The following is a 13928-nucleotide window of genomic DNA, read 5'->3' on the forward strand; positions in this document are numbered from 1 at the left end:
GGACTATTATACATTTCCATGAACATCAACTTTAATGTTTATAGAACTTCAATGTACTAAAAAGATTTAATTAAATATTTTATCTTTGTGATGTTTTTACCCATGTTAAATGATTTTCTATCTATCTATCTATCTATCTATCTATCTATCTATCTATCTATCTATCTATCTATCTATCTATCTATCTATCTATCTATCTATCTATCTATCTATCTATCTATCTATCTATCTATCTATCTATCTATCTATCTATCTATCTATATACATTTTAAAACTTGGAATTTCAAGATCCCCATGTTCATTTTCCACCCTATAAACTCTCACACAAAACACTTACAATGAAAACGTCTCTCATTCTTTCTCTTCCTCAGGTCCTGCCTCCTAACTCAGAGGAGAAGTTTGACATTGATGCGGTGAAATCGTTCGTCCATGCTCACCTGCCCGAGGCTCAGCTGAAGGTGGGAGAGGTGGGAGATATCGTCTACTCTCTGCCTGTCTACAACTCTCACAATGCATCTTCTTACCGCTCACTGCTCAGTGGCCTGGATCACAACCTAGAGGCCCTTCAACTGGGCTGCTACGGCATCTCTGACACCACGCTGGAGGAGGTGAGGGACACACACATACTCACACTCTCACACACACAATCACACACACACACACACACACACACACACACACACACACACACACACACACACACACACACACACAAACATATATATATATATATATATATATATATATGCAGTATACCCTTAAACATTCCAACATTAATTCACTGGGACATTATGGAACTCCATGGATTCTGTGGCTTTTTCAGGTTTTCCTGCAGTTGACGAAAGACACTGTAGAGCCTGAGGTGGATCGCCCGTACACAGTGTCCAACTCCCAGCTTGACGCAGGAGCTTCCCAAGACTCCCTGAACGATGACCTGAACTCCAGCATGTTCTACGGAGAGCGCACCAGTCAGTGTTTCCTCCAGATTGTATTACATTTATACCACAACACCATCAAAAATCAATCAGAACATGGGTTAAGTCTCTAAATTATAAAGGGATTTAGTGTTTGTTGGATAATCCAGTGTGAGGTGTAAGGTGTGACCGGATATCAGTGCACGATGTGGCGGTGAAGAACGGCCCAAGTTAAAGCATTAGAATGGTGTAAGGCCTCACACATTGCTGTAGATTTTTGCCTTATACCATGGTCACTTCCCAGCTTTAAAGAGTTCAAGCTCTCATTGATAATTGAAGAGCGAAACTGACTGAATGGATCACAATAACGCGTCATTTTTCCAATATTTATTGTATATAAAGCTCGTTAGATCGAGAATTCTGCTGCTCCGAATCACACCCAGGAAAAAAAGTAGTGCCAGAAGATTACATTTATTCTATTACTTTTAGTAAATAGGTTTTAGAAAGAAAAAGAGTGACAGAAAGTTTTTTCGTTATATTTCTCTTTCGAAGAAAAATTGTTCTTCTCCAGTTTTGTCTCCAAATTCATTGACGCATTTCTCAAAATCACCGTATTTACATTTACAACATTGGGCACCCCTCGTCCAGAGAGACTTACATTTATCTTGAGGGATATCCTATGCCAGGCCTTTATAGGCCTGAACCAGACTTGTGCAGAACACGCACCCAAATCATTATAACAATTAAAAACATGACACGGATTTATCCATTTATTCATTTACACAATGCAGTTTGAGTGTATCAGCTGAAGGTGTGTACGGTGCTCCACAGGTCTCACAGGAAACGCTACGGTGAAAGGTCTAGCGCTGATGGTTCAGCAGGGGATGGCCATGCTTGTCAAACGTGTTCATCACACCAGGAGGAACTGGAAGGGCCTGATCTCTAAGATCGTGCTCCCGGTTCTGTTCGTCCTCGCCGCCATGGGCCTCGGCTCCATCAAGAGCGACCTGGAGTTCTTCCCCGAGATGAAGCTGACGCCTGCTATGTACAATTCGGGGAATCAGTACGCCTTCTTCAGGTACACGACCAACACTTTGAATGATATTGTCAAATAAAGAACTTAAAACGTTTCCAGATGTGCGATTCCTGTTCTCACTTACGTTATAGCAGCTGCAATCCGTCTTTCTCTTTCCCTCATTTCAACTTAACAAGACTAAACAAATCCCTTTGTCATGCTGCCAGTGGGTTATCCTGTACATTTATAGCTGCTATAATGCCCTAATGTGGGGAATAGCTTGTTCACACTATGTTCCATGGCAGTCAAAAGTATTTGGACACCACATGTGGTTTTTCTGCCAAATTTGTATAGGATGAGGTAGTACTACAAAACCTGTTCCAGCACAAAGCCATCTCCAGGAGGATACGCTTTCATGGGTTGTGGCGGAAGAGCTCCAATTCTTTTAAACACCTTTGGGATTGTTAGGTCTGTCTCTGATGTAGCTGCAACTACGAGAGTCTCATCCCATTCGTTCTTGTTCGGTTTCTCCAATACAGGCCCCGGAATATCAGTCACACAAACACCAGGACGCTTATAAAAGATACCCAGAGTTTAATGACAGAAAGACTGCATATATATATATATATATATATATATATATATATATATATATATATATATATATATATATATATATATATATATATATATATATATATATATATATAGACCTGCATATCAGTACATGACAAACAGGTCATACTGTTCTTGGTACAAATGTAAGCATCTATCATCAAGATATGACAGTAACTAAAAGAAGTACATAACCAATCTAATGACCAGGTGTCCACAAACTTTTGACCCACTCTAAATAGGTAAATAGTTATTTTGGTGGCGTTTAGGGAATAAAACACTACATTTTTATAACAGTGAGTGTGATTGTGTGCTCTGTATTCAATTTTCATGCTTTGGATTGAATTTTATAACATTCAGATGTTTTTTCCCCTCTGTTTTCCAGTAACCAGAACTCCAGCTCCAGTTACCTTGTGGATGCCATGATGTCATATCCTGGTATAGATCACTACTGCACGAGTAATCCTGACAGCACGTGAGTCCCTCCCGCTGTCCCACATTATGTTCTAATGGCTTTCTCTCTCTCTCTCTCTCTCTCTCTATATATATATATATATATATATATATATATATATATATATATATATATATATATATATAAAAAAATCACATTCTCTTTATACTGTAAAATACAAATCACATCCCTGACTTCTCGCTCATTTGCATTTAGTGTAAGGTGTAGTCCAAAAGTATTAGGACACCCGACTTTTCCACTAAAATGCACTTCTTCCTCAAACTGTTCTAACAAAGTTGAAGTAACCAATCGTATAAAATGTCTTTGGATGCGTTTGGGAGCGTGGCATTTTCCTTTCACTCGAACTACGAGACCCAAACCTGCTCCAGCACGACACAGCGTGCACAAAGCCAGCTCTATGAACATTTAGTACTTTGTATGGGAACGTTGGAGTGGAAGATCTCCTGCTATAGAGCACCAACCCAATTGAACATGAATGAATGTGAACGCTGGACTGCACCTCAGGCCTCCACACCTCACCTACATTATTACCTGACTTTACTAACACACTTGTGCCCTGAATGAGCATAAATCTCCAGAAAATCTAGTGGAACATCTACCCAGAAGAGTGGAGCTTATTATAACAGCAAATGGGAACTTAATGTGGAATGGGATGATTAAAAAGAAGCACAAATCTTAAGGTTTGGTTTCTACAAACTTTTCTATATTGTGTATTTTGCCAATAATAATAATAATAATAATAATAATAATAATAATAATAATAATAATAATAATAATAATAATAATAATAATACAAGCTTTTTATTTTTATTTTTAAATCTATCATTTATTTATTTACGGCTCTGCAAAGACAGAACGCAATATATATTCAATATTTATAAAAACCCATCTGCCTTATATATCACTAATCATATCACTCGGCTCCGCCGCTTCTGCAGCCAAGTCTCACAATCGTTTCCATATTTCAATGTTTTCTTTTTTTTCTTTTCTTTTTTACATTTAATAGTCCACGAGGTCATGCCAAGGTGCTCGGCTTCCAATCCGAATGATAATCACATTGTCTGACAGTGAAGTGTGATGAGTGTAGTGGCGTTCGATCGCACATTCGACCTCTAGTGTCCTTCTTGAATATGTTAATGCAAATGTGCGTGTGTTTGTGTGTGTGTGTGTGTGTGTGTGTGTGTGTGTGTGTTTGTGTGTGTGTGTGTGTTCAAAACGTGTTTTCATGAGCATTCTGTATACTAATGCAAATTAATTCATTTCAGTGTTTGCATATTACATCAGCGAAAGCTTAGTTGATAAACACACACACACACACACACACACACACACACACACACACACACACACACACACACACACACACAACACACACACACACACACACACACACACACACACACACACACACACACACACACACACACACAGAGATATTGCATTAGCACTTCCTCTTTCTTTACAAGATCTCCTAATAGTTGTGTGTGTGTGTGTATACAAAATATTTATATATATAAAATTACATTATATGGCCAAAAGTTTGTGGACACCTGATTACTATGTGCTTTGGAACATATTTAGTCCTCGTCTGCTCTCATAATAACGTTCACTCAGGTTTGGGTCTCGGCACAAGTGAATTTAAGAAATTGTCATGTTCCAGCATGAAACTTAAAGATTTAGAGATGACAATTGTGTGCCTCCAAATTTGTGGGGAAGAGTTTGGGGAAGAACCACATATATCTGGAAAATGTGTGTGTCCCAATACCTTTGGATGCATCGTGTTATCGGATCTTATAATTTGAGTCAAAATGACATGGTGTATTGATAATAGCTCAAAATATTGATCTAAAAGTGAAACAAGAGCATCAGAATTATCTTTATTACCAATTACAAGGAATTGGACATGTTGTGCTGCTGCTATAAAAATATTATGGCTTTAGAAAAAATATGGGAAAATAAGAAGACATGGAATAATAATAGGTTGAAATTATGCAACGTGGCAAAATTATAATTTTGTAAGCAAATGCAATACCTTGATTATTCAATAAAATAAAAAAAAAAAATCACTTACAATGATTTAGGTCAAAAAAAATACCTTTAATAAACATCAAGTCAATGAAAATGGCATCTAGAACAAATGAGATATCATCTCAAAAGAAGGAGATCGAAAAGGTAAAATAACGAGAACGTGCAGAAAGAACGCGGCATTACGTTGAATTTATAACGTAATATATTCAGAATTTTTTATTTATTTTTTTTGCCAAAATGACATCATCGCATCGTGTAATAAGGTGATAATATGAACATAAAGGCACAGTAGGATATGCAGTCAAGCTAATAATCTAATATCCTAAAATAATAAATAAAGTCGAAATGATACTTTATAATTCTTTTCCACAGGATAAGTTTTAGGGTTTTTTGTGGATTTCCGGAATGAGATGGTAGGGTGGGTTTTTTATAGGAACGTTTTGCTTTTTCTTGCAGGTTGTGTCAGAAGAAGAACATGTCCGTGTCAAATCAGTGGACCTCTACAGGAACCCCCGTGTCTGTGTTTGAGAAATGTAAATGTGGGAAATATTCACAGGTGAGTCCCAGACACTAATATTTATTGTCCGTTATGCTAGTTCAGCGTGACACAAATCGACGTGTGATCTGTTCCTTCTCAGACATGTCCGAAGTCTGGCTACGAGCCGCCTCACAAGACCAACCCCTCTTCTCAAATTGTCTACAACCTGAGCAACATCGACGTGGAGAGTTACCTCGTGGCCACTGCTAACGACTTCATCCAAGACAGGCAAGTTCGTCATGATCATCATTTATCCCTATCGTTATAATCGTTATAAATGCTGAAAAATGCTGCAAATGTAAAATGTGATGTAAATGGTTTATAGCAATGAGAGTTTGCATTTTAATACGTTATAACATATGACACATCGAACTTTATGATCTAAGAGGGCGGTCTTTAACTCAAGGCTGGTTTTATGGGGCTATGACATGTTATAACACCTCTTTTCAGGATGTCATCACTCTTATAACAAATACAGTTATGTTATGTCGCTTTCACTGCCTGCCATAGCATGCTCATAACACCTCATAACACTGAACTAGGTGTGTGTGGGTGGGTACATGTATGACACTCATATGAGACCTTTATGAAACCTGACATAGACATTGGGTGTATAAAATCGTCTGCATAATCAGTTGTAATGTCAGGTTGACATAACACCTGAGTCATATGACATTAAACTGGCACACGGTTATGCTATGACACTTTCCAGGCATTGGATGATATGTACTTGCTTACATTGGAGATAAGGCTTTATAATATGGCGGGTAACACTTAGGTGGGTTCATGGTCATGACACCTATATGAGCCCTTTGTAAAGACTGGCATAAACCTGAATTAACATTTTAAATAGTGGTCATAAAGACTGACATAACATCTTATTCAAGTGACACTGGTTTTAATGACAAATGATTTAGTAACTCGTGTCACTCATGACAAATCATGACCGCTTTATGGCATGTTCATGACTTGCCATGACTGTCCAATAATATCAGTCAGGATATATCATGAAAATCCTGGAAATATATATATTATGCACAATAGCGTAATATAAAACTGTGTGGTTGGCATAATGTCATATGACTCAGGCGGAATGTCAACCTGACATTAAAGTGGCAGTGTACACCTGGTAGAGACTTTATATACAATATGACTATGTAAGTATTTATAAAGTTGTTATATGGTTGTTATGACATGCAGCCACATAAGCATGTTATGCCAATCAGGAAGTATTTATTAAAACGACGTTACACAATGATCATAAAACAGTTTGCCATGGCTATGACATTGTTGGCCATCCATACCACCTAATGAGCACTTACGATATGTGTATGACATATGATAGCTGAGTTCCTAGCATTGCACAGTGATATCACAGACAACAAATGACTATCAAAAGGTTTGAAGAGTTGATAATAATGGTAAAATGACACAGAGCACTAGACGGTCATAGTGACTCATAAGTGTTTATTACATGTTTATAACATATGAAGGCTATTATGAGTTGCCATGACTGCCCAGTGATAGCAGAGGGTTAAACACTGATGGTAATAGCACCATGACTCCTATTACTTACCAGTCTTGACTCATGACTGTTATTGTTACTGATCCTGTCTTTATGATAGGTTTATAACCTATCATAAGCTTAATGACAATAAGCATTTTGTTATGAGTACAATACATATAAATAAATAGAGATTTTCATGTATTTTACACCTTTCATGTTATATTTATGACAAAATAATGTTGACACCCTTCAGGCTGACGTACATTATAGAGCATTATAACAACTGTCATTGCGACACAATGGCCTTCTGATATATCTGAGTAAAAATTGTTTGAAAAAATGTTTAACGTTAACTTATCTACATAAGTCATATCACTAAACAGCCATGGCAACTTATGACTGCTTTTGCCATTCTTATGACAGTCTTATGATACCAGGTTATAAAAATGTGCTAGTTGTACATTGTATTTATCAGGATTAAAATATACTAATGAGAGGAGACCCTTTGTGGGTTTCTCGTCATGCTGAAATCGACGTTCTGACCTTTCGGCCTTTTGCTTTGATGAAATTGCCAGGCACATCGGAGTTCTTTATTATGCACAAAAGCGGTTATAAGTCATGCATTATTCATGTGGTGTAAAAAGGTGCAGAGAGAATAACAAAGACAAATCACGAGCGCATCGTGGACTCGGAGGAGAAAACACCAATGAGCAAGACGGCTAATTAATGTGAAATCAATATGCAAAACTGCATGTTGTAGTGACCTGACCTATTTCATCTTAAAGAAGTAAACTACTGTGTGTGTGTGTGTGTGTGTGTGTGTGTGTGTGTGGGTGTGTAGGTACGGAGGCTGGTCCTTTGGGAACCCCCTTCCCACCAATCTCCAAATGGACATTTTGGATGTGCCAAAGAACAGAACGCTCACAAAGGTAATAAATCACCGACGCGGTCACTATTTAAAGAGCAGGCGAGGGTTTAACGTGGCCGTCGATTCACACCGCAATATTTACAGTGTGGGATTCTTCAGTTCACTGCTTTACAGGAAGTTCATTTAATTGGGTTTGTTTTGTACGTTTTTAGAAGTATTTTTTCTGCAGTGGATTTTATTTTATGCATATTTTTTAAACGTAACTGCGAGGGGGACAAGTATTATTAATAAAATAAAAAAACCTGGGACAGATGACCAGCACAATTTTTTTTTTTTTATGCAATCAAAATATAGTGCAATATAACCTAAAGTTTTGTCTCATCCTTTTCCTTTTTTGTCCTAAATAAATTGCCTCACTGTCTTTCTAACCTCTTAATCTCATCTCAAATACATTCCCTTTATTAGAACTTATTTTATACAGTATCTGACTCTTTCTCTCGTGAGAGTGAGTACTTAATACTCCTGAAGCACTGACATTTTTTTACAGTAATACAATATTGAAAGAAAGCAATGAAGTGCCCTGTTTTCAGCTGTAAGTGCACAATGGCATTAGCCAATCATGGGTGTTCATAAGCTCATGTATGTAGAAGTCGGCAAATGGTGCATTCCTCACACTGTGACACATCATGACTATTCATATCATTGTTGTTCGTACCTTCACATTTACACTGGCTTACAGCAGTAAAACAACCAGACACTGTTAATTTTCAATAAGAGTTCAATGATTGGATATGGGCGTGTTCTGCAGGACGACAAAGTTGAGAGATCCGAAAGTTGTAAATCCGAAGTAACTGGTGCAGAGACTCTAACTGGGAAGTGGAATGTTGCTTTGTTCCATCCTCTGATTAAATTAACTATGGGAAATTGACAGGGTTCCTGTAAGTGTATTAGTTGTAATTAGAGCTGTTATTACCCCTGCAGGTGTGGTACAACCCTGAAGGCCATCACTCCATGCCAGCTTACCTCAACAGCCTCAACAACTTCATCCTGCGGTCCAGTATCCCAGCAAACAAACAGCCACAGCAGTATGGTGAGTGTTATAACACATACATTATAAAGCATGCATTGTAACCCATTTATTATAGTACACACACTATAACATGCATTATAAAACATTCATAATAGTACACACCCTATAACATGCATTATAACACATTCATTATAGTACACACACTATAACGCATTATAAAACATTCATTATAGTACACACACTATAACATGCATTATAAATCATTCATTATAGTACACACACTATCATGCATTATAACAAATTCATTATAGTACACACACTATAACATGCATTATAACATGTTCACTATAGTACACACACTATATTATGCATTATAACACATTCATTATAGACTCACACTATAACATGCATTATAAATCATTCATTATAGTACACACGCTATAGCATGCATTATAATGCCTGTATTATAGTATGCACTATAACATGCATCATGAGACATGTTTCTATCTCACATCACATTCCCTGTACTACACACATAACATGCTTATAACCCATGCATTATAACTCATGCATTACCACATATGCATTATACCACAAGCATTATAGCTCATGCATTACAGCAAGCATATAACGTCTATATTATAACATATGCATTATAACATGCGCGTTGCAACCGATCCATTACAACATACACATTATACCTCATGCATTACAACGTATGCATTATAAAAATATGCAATGTAACCCATGCATTTCAGCATATGCATTATAACACACACTTTGGGACATCATAAGAGTTTTGTAGCACACAAAGCATAAAGCACACGAATTGTAATTTTCAACATGAAGTTAATTAGCAAACCTCAAATATTGGCTCCCCTCTGGCTGTATTGATACTCGTTATTTTCAGTGAAGGTTAAAAGTATTGGCCCCCTCAACATTATTTTGCGCCACATAATCATTCAACATAATTTTGCAACTTTGTATTTTCAGTGAAAATATCGTCCACCTTTAAACAACCAGGGAAATGTATCACGTTTTGACCCTCGAGTGTATTTGTTTGCCACATCCACTAATAAATAAGCTTGTTTCATACTGATTAGCACAATATCAGCACCCCTCTCTGTATTTATTTACCACCCAGTCATTAAATGCAAAGTTAATAAGTATTGCCACCCTCCACCGCATTGGGGCGCCACTTCAGCTTTAAAGGCATGTTTGTTACAATTTATTTTCAATGACGATAAAAGTTTTGGCACCCTCCCCTGTATTGGAGTGCCAAGCAAAAGTTGCTGATTTCCATTAAAGTGTAGAAATAATGAAAAGTATCGGCGCCCTGACTGTGCTGCGTGCCACATGTTCATTAATTAAAAATGTCCTCCTCTGTTTTTTTCCACCAAAGTGTAAATGATAAGGTTTTTCCCACTGTATATTCAATTATTGGCACCTCTGACTGCGTTCATGTGCCATATAGCCATTATTGAGTTTTGGGTGGCATTCAGCCATTGTTTAGCAGAAATGCGCTTCTCTGTATTTTCGGAGATGATTCAAGTATTGCCATCCTTTTATTTGTTTTAGCTATTATATTAAAGTTTTCTTCGTCTGTGTTTTTTTTTAAAGTTACAATTAAAGCATCGGCACCATTGACTGTATTTCAATTATATGACAATTCAAAAATGGGTTGGGTTACTTCCTGTTAATACAATGTTGTTGTTTTTTTTGTTTTTTTTACCTAAAATTTTGTAGTATAACTAATGATTTGGCAACCTCTATATAAACTCCTCCTACTCTAACAGCTACTATTGTAGAAACAGCCTTGACTTGGCTTGTTTTTAATTGTTGCTGCATTATTTTATTGGTAGAAAAGCGCTATTAGTTGGAGATAAGTGTAATATTTACGTGTTATGGGGGTCATGGCTGGTTTCTGAATGTAAAACCGCCCATGCCTTGATGCCTCAGGTCTTCATTCATTCTCTTATTCTTTGCTGATTTGTTGTGCACTTCTCTGGTGCTAAGCCAGGGGGCAATGTTTATCTTCCGTCCCTGCCAGGATTCAGTGCAGTGTCAGGAATTGTAATTAGCGGTGCTGAGAGCCAGGTTGAAGTGAATAAAGCAGGACAGAGGCTTCAGCCTTTTATTTTAGCAGCACTGGGCCAGTGGCTGAGATTCACCGTCTGCCTGTAGGCAAGATTAATGCAGACCCAGCAGTCAATAAGGGGAAAAGGGAGATGCAATCATTCAAATGTAGCTGGTGGACTCACTCGGGCCTGAAAACAGGGCATAAATCCAGCAAGGGTTCATCAGGCCAGCTGCCTGGCTCGCTCGTGACGTGGCTCGAGCCACCGTTGTGTGAATGTGAACCTGGCATGCATTTAATCCTGTCTTTCATTTTTTTTTTTTTTCTTCCTTTGCCTGCAGCCATCTCTCTGTCCAGCCATCCCTACCCTGGCCAGGTGGAGCAAGAAGACGCCATGTAAGCATGTAGTTCATTGTACTTTGGTCAAACGATCGTTTTTTTGTTTTTTTACATGTACAACTCAATAAAAGGGACGCAATGCCACCCGGAAGGGAAACGCAAACAGCGTAAGGACATTACCATTCCCGTTGAAGCACTTGCAGTAATGAAATTTGACGGCTGTATTTACTCCTCTTTCATCGCATTAAATGGGTTTGCTTTGAGCTCGCTTTATCGATTACCGAGCCCTGAGAAATATCCTCATCCTCTCAAGGTGGTTTAGAGGTTAGTTCATGCAACGCCACTCATCTGGAACTTTATAAAAAGAAGTCGATTTTAGGATGAAATGCGAGGCAGATTACATTCCTGACACGTTTCAGATGAGAGGAAGCAGAGAAGAGTGCAGACCTTCCAACATTTAAACCTTCAGAGTATGCTCGCAAATATCAGTCTTTTTTTCTCTTCAAATAATTGAGGAACGATTAACAGAAAAATGTGTGGTTTTAAACTTACTGATTTAACCAACATCCCACAAGCCCCTTTCCAAAATTTACCTTAATAATCTTTTGTTTTAATCTTCCAGCTTTCTGTTGTTGACATGTTGCAAGCCCCGCCCCCTTTCCTACTTTATAACAGTACACTTTTGTACTCATTCTCCTGCTTTCAGTCAATTATATGCCAAAAACACTGCCACCTTTCACCTTTGTAATCTTTCTTTTCTATTTTTTCTTTGTTTCATCACTTAGATCCTGCAAGCCCCCAGCTTCCACCTCAGTAAACTTTCTTTCACGTTTTTTCTGCTTTAAGTCGCTTATTTTTTTCCCACTTTTTGTCCTTTTATGTCGCAAGATTCCCCCCTTCTTTTACTTTATTAAACGTTAATTTTTCCACTTTCTGTCACTTACATGCTGCAAGCCCCACCCCTTTCTCTATTTTACCTCAAAAAAAACCTTTTAGTATTATTTTTCCCACTATTTGTCAATTGCTTGTCCCAAGTCCCACCCCCTTTTTACCCCCTTTTACCTCAATATCATTTTGTATGCATTTTCCTGAGTCTGTCACTTGAGATCCCGCAAGCCCTGCCCCCTTTCCCTATTTTATCTCATTATTTACTTGTATTCATTCTTCCGCCTTCTATTATTGATACGTTCAATCCCTGCTGTAAAATCCACAACTTTTTCTATTCGACCTCAAAAACCTTCTGTATTAATTCTTACCGCAATTTGTCAATTGCTTGTCCCAAGTCCCGCCCACTTTTACCTCAGTATCCTTTTGTATCAATGTTCTCGATTTCTGTCACTAAAATCACGTGAACCCCCCCCCCTTTCCCTATATTATTTTCATTATTACCTTGTATTTATTTTCCCGCTTTCTATTATTGATGTGTTCAAGCCCTGACTTTTTGTCCCAATATTTTACCACCTATTGTTCTTTCCAGTTTCCTGTCACTCACATGCCACAAGCTCCACCCCCTTTAACCTAATTAACTTCTGGTATTAATTTTCTCATTTTCTGTCAATTAAATGCCACAAGTCCCGCCCCTACTCCATTTGACCTAATTTGTTTCTTGTATTGTTTTTCCCATCTACTCTTTTTGACGTTTCCCCGCTACATTTTTTAAATAGTACAACAATTTGATTACTATCCATTTTACTATGGACAAATAAAAATCTGAAAAAAAACAAGCTAACAAACAAACAAAGCCTCTTAGGACTTGTCAGATGTAACATGTTAACACTAGAACTTGAGCGCTGATGATTACGCCAGGTGATTAACATTCAATCAGCGTGGTCAGGCTTGTTGCCATAGAAACTGGAGTGTCAGGGTACCACTGAGTTAACCACTGTGAGTGAGTCAGGATGGAAAATACTTTTTGGTTTTATTTAAAATGTAGAAACCCATTAGTCCTCATTGGCTGTTATAAAAACCAACCCCCCACTCCTCTGGGAAGATGTTTCACTAGATTTTGTAAAGATTTTGTGAAGATTTTTTGGAGATTCATACACCCACAAGGGTGTAAAGTCAGGTAGGGATGTAGGTGAGGTGAGGAGGCCTGGAGTGCAGTCAGCATCTACATTCATCCAAAAGGTGTTCAATAGGGTTGGAGATCAATAACAGGAGATCTTCTACTCCATTCCATGTATAGGATATCTTCATGGAGCCGGCTTTTGTGCACAGGAGCATTGTCATGCTGGAACATGTTTGGGTCATCTAATTCAGGAAAATTCAATGCTCCCACGTCCTAATACAATTGTGTGCAACCAACTTTGTGGGAACATTTTGGGGAAGAACCACATACCTACATATGGCTGGAGAACTCAGGAGTTGCAACACTTCTGTCTTTACTTCTTCTCTGCACACATTTGCATTTTCACAGTTATCTGATAAAGCCTTTCTGATGTTAATCCTATTATGAGTAAACAAGCGCACAATTCTAAAGAATGTTTTTCGATGCTCACATCTTCAAGATGTTCCTCCTGGAC

The 13928-nt window shown here is 37.9% G+C and overlaps 1 protein-coding gene across 2 annotated transcripts in view; it reads left to right on the plus strand.

Annotated features, from left to right (window-relative positions):
- The window catches only part of LOC310723345 (glucosylceramide transporter ABCA12-like), a 62459-nt gene that overhangs the window by 29176 nt on the left and 19355 nt on the right, over positions 1-13928 (plus strand). For both annotated transcript variants that reach the window (XM_083536197.1, XM_083536198.1), the window contains exons 27-35: positions 372-608; positions 824-968; positions 1746-1992; positions 2930-3019; positions 5504-5603; positions 5686-5813; positions 7934-8021; positions 8942-9050; positions 11409-11463. In XM_083536197.1, the coding sequence (XP_083392323.1) occupies positions 372-608; positions 824-968; positions 1746-1992; positions 2930-3019; positions 5504-5603; positions 5686-5813; positions 7934-8021; positions 8942-9050; positions 11409-11463 (1199 nt within the window). The remainder of the gene's footprint in view (positions 1-371; positions 609-823; positions 969-1745; positions 1993-2929; positions 3020-5503; positions 5604-5685; positions 5814-7933; positions 8022-8941; positions 9051-11408; positions 11464-13928) is intronic.

This window comes from Silurus aristotelis (assembly GCF_946808225.1).
Source record: "Silurus aristotelis genome assembly, chromosome: 3".
NCBI lineage: Eukaryota > Metazoa > Chordata > Actinopteri > Siluriformes > Siluridae > Silurus > Silurus aristotelis.